This window comes from Salvelinus sp. IW2-2015, unplaced genomic scaffold (genome assembly GCF_002910315.2).
Source record: "Salvelinus sp. IW2-2015 unplaced genomic scaffold, ASM291031v2 Un_scaffold11643, whole genome shotgun sequence".
NCBI lineage: Eukaryota > Metazoa > Chordata > Actinopteri > Salmoniformes > Salmonidae > Salvelinus > Salvelinus sp. IW2-2015.
In genome coordinates, this window is record NW_019952900.1 from 1 (window position 1) to 3,070 (window position 3,070).

At 49.1% G+C, this 3,070-nt stretch overlaps 1 protein-coding gene and 1 non-coding gene across 2 annotated transcripts; both read right to left on the reverse strand.

Moving 5' to 3' along the window:
* Positions 1 to 6: 6 nt before the first annotated feature.
* LOC112080090 (T-complex protein 1 subunit beta-like) lies at positions 7 to 2,983 on the reverse strand (the record flags this gene model as incomplete). Its single annotated transcript, XM_024145866.1, has 8 exons — positions 7 to 173; positions 397 to 600; positions 761 to 889; positions 1,054 to 1,277; positions 1,408 to 1,535; positions 1,806 to 1,906; positions 2,432 to 2,634; positions 2,871 to 2,983. Coding segments are annotated over 8 exons (1,248 nt in total), but the record flags the coding sequence as incomplete, so codon positions are not given.
* LOC112080091 (small nucleolar RNA SNORA47) lies at positions 2,042 to 2,183 on the reverse strand. The gene has a single exon (XR_002896115.1). It is a non-coding gene; the product is annotated as a small nucleolar RNA SNORA47 (small nucleolar RNA).
* Positions 2,984 to 3,070: the final 87 nt, after the last annotated feature.

Here is a 3,070-nt window from a genome sequence, read left to right on the forward strand (position 1 = left end):
GTGTGTGTGTGTGTCAGGTGCTGGTCCTCACCTGGGCGCAGCCTTGATGATGTTGTCGACGCGGAGGATCATCTCTGCAGCCTCCGCAGCAGACAGCAGAACCTGTCTCTTGACCTGGAAGCTCTCTGTCACCCCCATCTCTGACATGTCACCGATGGTGCCCTGGTTCATATCTGAGGGACCCGGGAAGACGGACAGACATTAGCCTAAGTGTGATGCGATGCGTCGGATTCACGTATTCAATCTGTTTTAATTCATCTGGCCCCGTTCAAATAAAACGATTCGAAGAAGAAAAACAAAAAAAAGGTCACAGGTCAAAGGAAGGAGAACGAGGCACATGCCAAAGCTAGGTTTGAAACATCTAGGAGAGTGGAGGTGTATTGAGACGGTACTCACTCAGACCCATGGTGGTCTTCCCCTCCTGATGAGCAGCTCTCAGCTGGGCCACCAGATCGGCACTGTCGTAACCGGCGTTGTCTGCGATGATGGTGGGCAGCATCCGGAGAGCTTTGGCGAAGGACTCCATGGCCACGGCCTCTTTGCCCGGCGTCCTGAGGGCCAGGTCTGTCACCACCTTGGCCATCAGCATCTCAGAGCAGCCTGGAGGGACAGCAGCATGGTGATTCTCACAGTGGGTTCAGACAGTAGGGGGGGGCTGGGTTGAACTGGTTGCAGCCTGTTATTTCCCCACAGTATCCATGTGGCTGGGCAGTGTGTGTGTGTGTGTGTGTGTGTGTGTTTGTGTGTGTATAGACCTCACCTCCTCCGTAGACAGTACGCGTCTCCTTGACGGTCTGAGCCAGGACACACAGGGCATCGTGGAGAGACCTCTCAGCCTCGTCCAGGATCTGCTGCGTGGCTCCCCGCAGCACCACGGTACACGCCTCACCTGGGAGCGGGAACACAAAAACACAGAGGCAAAGAGGGTCAGGACTTACAATCAGAGAAAATACGAGGAAGACAAAATTCTGACCATCAAGCCATTATCCTGCTATAAAAGTCAAGAGGTATAAACCCATTACTACATCAGTCTGCTGTTGTATCAACACTGACCCAGGGCCACTCCTGAGAAGTGGATCAGAGTGTCCTCGCCGATCATCACCTCCTCGATCAGCTTGCAGTGGCCCAACTTCACCAGCTCGGGGTGGTCGAAGGTCGACGTGATCTCTCCTCCCGTGACGAGAGCCAGGCGCTCCACTCCAGAGAAGTCGGCGTGTTCGATGGCCATGACGCCTGCTGCAGCAAACAGCTGCTCTGGGTAGTTGTAGATCAGCTGTCTGGTGATCAATCATTATTGATTACTAAATTACTAAAATCAGTCACACACACACAACGCTGGAAAAACCTTGATGAATAGGTGACTTCTACTTAGTATGTGTGTGTGTGTGTGTGTGTGTGTGTGTGTACCTGTTGATGAAACAGTTGATTCCGTGCTTGAGGATCCGCTCCACTTTCTCCTTCATCTTCTCTTTCTCAGCCATCTCGATCTCAGCCACCTTGGCCGTGGAGTCCACACGCACTCTGGAGCCAAAGATCTGACACGAGATTACACAGTTGGTTGGTTAGAAACATGAAGGGAATTTCCAGCCGTTTTTACAACACGTCTTAAGAGGCCACTAGGAGATAGTAGGGAAGAGTATCAGGGATGGATTTAATTCTGATTCAGTCAGCTGGAATTTCAAAAAAAAGAAAGTTCCTTGTTGTTTTTCAAAGAGGAAAATTGGAACTGGAGTTACAGTTTACTTCCTGAATGGGTAAAGAATTGATCGTCTGTAAGCGTACGAGCGTATAAAAAAAGGTATAACCTTGATCTTATCGGTGTCCATGCCCGTGTTGGAGATGAGGATGTTGACGTTCTCCAGCCTCTTGGGCTGGTTCACACCAATCCTCTTGTCCAGCAGAAAACCTACCAAGACAACCAACACACGAAGCTGCATTAAACACAACACAGAGTAGATGGTTGAACAATCTGTCCTCTAACTAAGAGTAGGTTGTTTATTATTAAACGTTCACACACATATATATATTACACACAGTACACTAGTTTTGTGCATAGACGCAACATTAGCTGTAATGAACGTCTCATATAGCCAGTTTGCTGCATCTACCCGATTTTAATTTAGGAGGTTATTAACCAGTTATAACAGCACCGTATGAAGCTGCTACACCTTCTCAATCCTCCAAGAGAACATATACACAGCTCTGGGTCAGACTAGAGATCTTTAGACCTATTCATTAGGTCACACCGTAGCAAAGGTTTAGCAACGTGAAAACCCCCAGCCTGCGTTTCTCATTGGTCATCTTCAGGTAATCCCTCCCTGTTTCAGTCAGTTTTAATTCCGTTTGGTACCCTAATGAATATGACCCAGATGAGACCAACTGTCGTTTTCTGTCAGAGGTAGAATATGCATCAGCCTCCCAGCGGTCTCACCTTCGTCCAGGTAGGAGTCGATGAGGCTGCCTCCGAGCTTCTTGATGACGTGGATGGCTTCCAGGTTACCGGAGCTCTTCAGTCGGAGCACGGCCTCCACGGCCAGCTTGGCGAAGTGGTCCTTGTGGTGGGTCAGCAGCTTGGAAGACAGGGTGGTGCGGGAGATGTTCAGAAGGTCCTCATGGAACTTCACCTGGTCGTCACTGAGGAGGAGGAGGGGGAGAATAAACAGGAGGAGGGAAGGATGGTATTTTTCACAGCTTAGCAATGTGATGTGTGAAGTCCTTATGGTTTTGGATGGGTGATTACTCATCTATGTAAGAGCTTATTAAAACCTTATAACATCTCATGACATTAGCTGAGTTCCGTTGTGTGATAACAGACCGCGTGGTTAAACCTGACATTATATTCTARAAATGCGYCATCATTGAAGGCCTACCCATGGTCCACAGCAGCCTCCTTCAGAGCCTGGCGGGCTGCCTGGGTGGCCTTCCTCCAGCCAGAGATGATGATCTGAGGGTGGATCTTCTTGGCGATGAGGAGCTCAGCTTCCTAAAAGACAAGACATCAGGGTTGTATTCATTTGGGTACACCGTAGGAAAAACATTTTTGCAACGGGAAACAAAAAACAAGCATTTC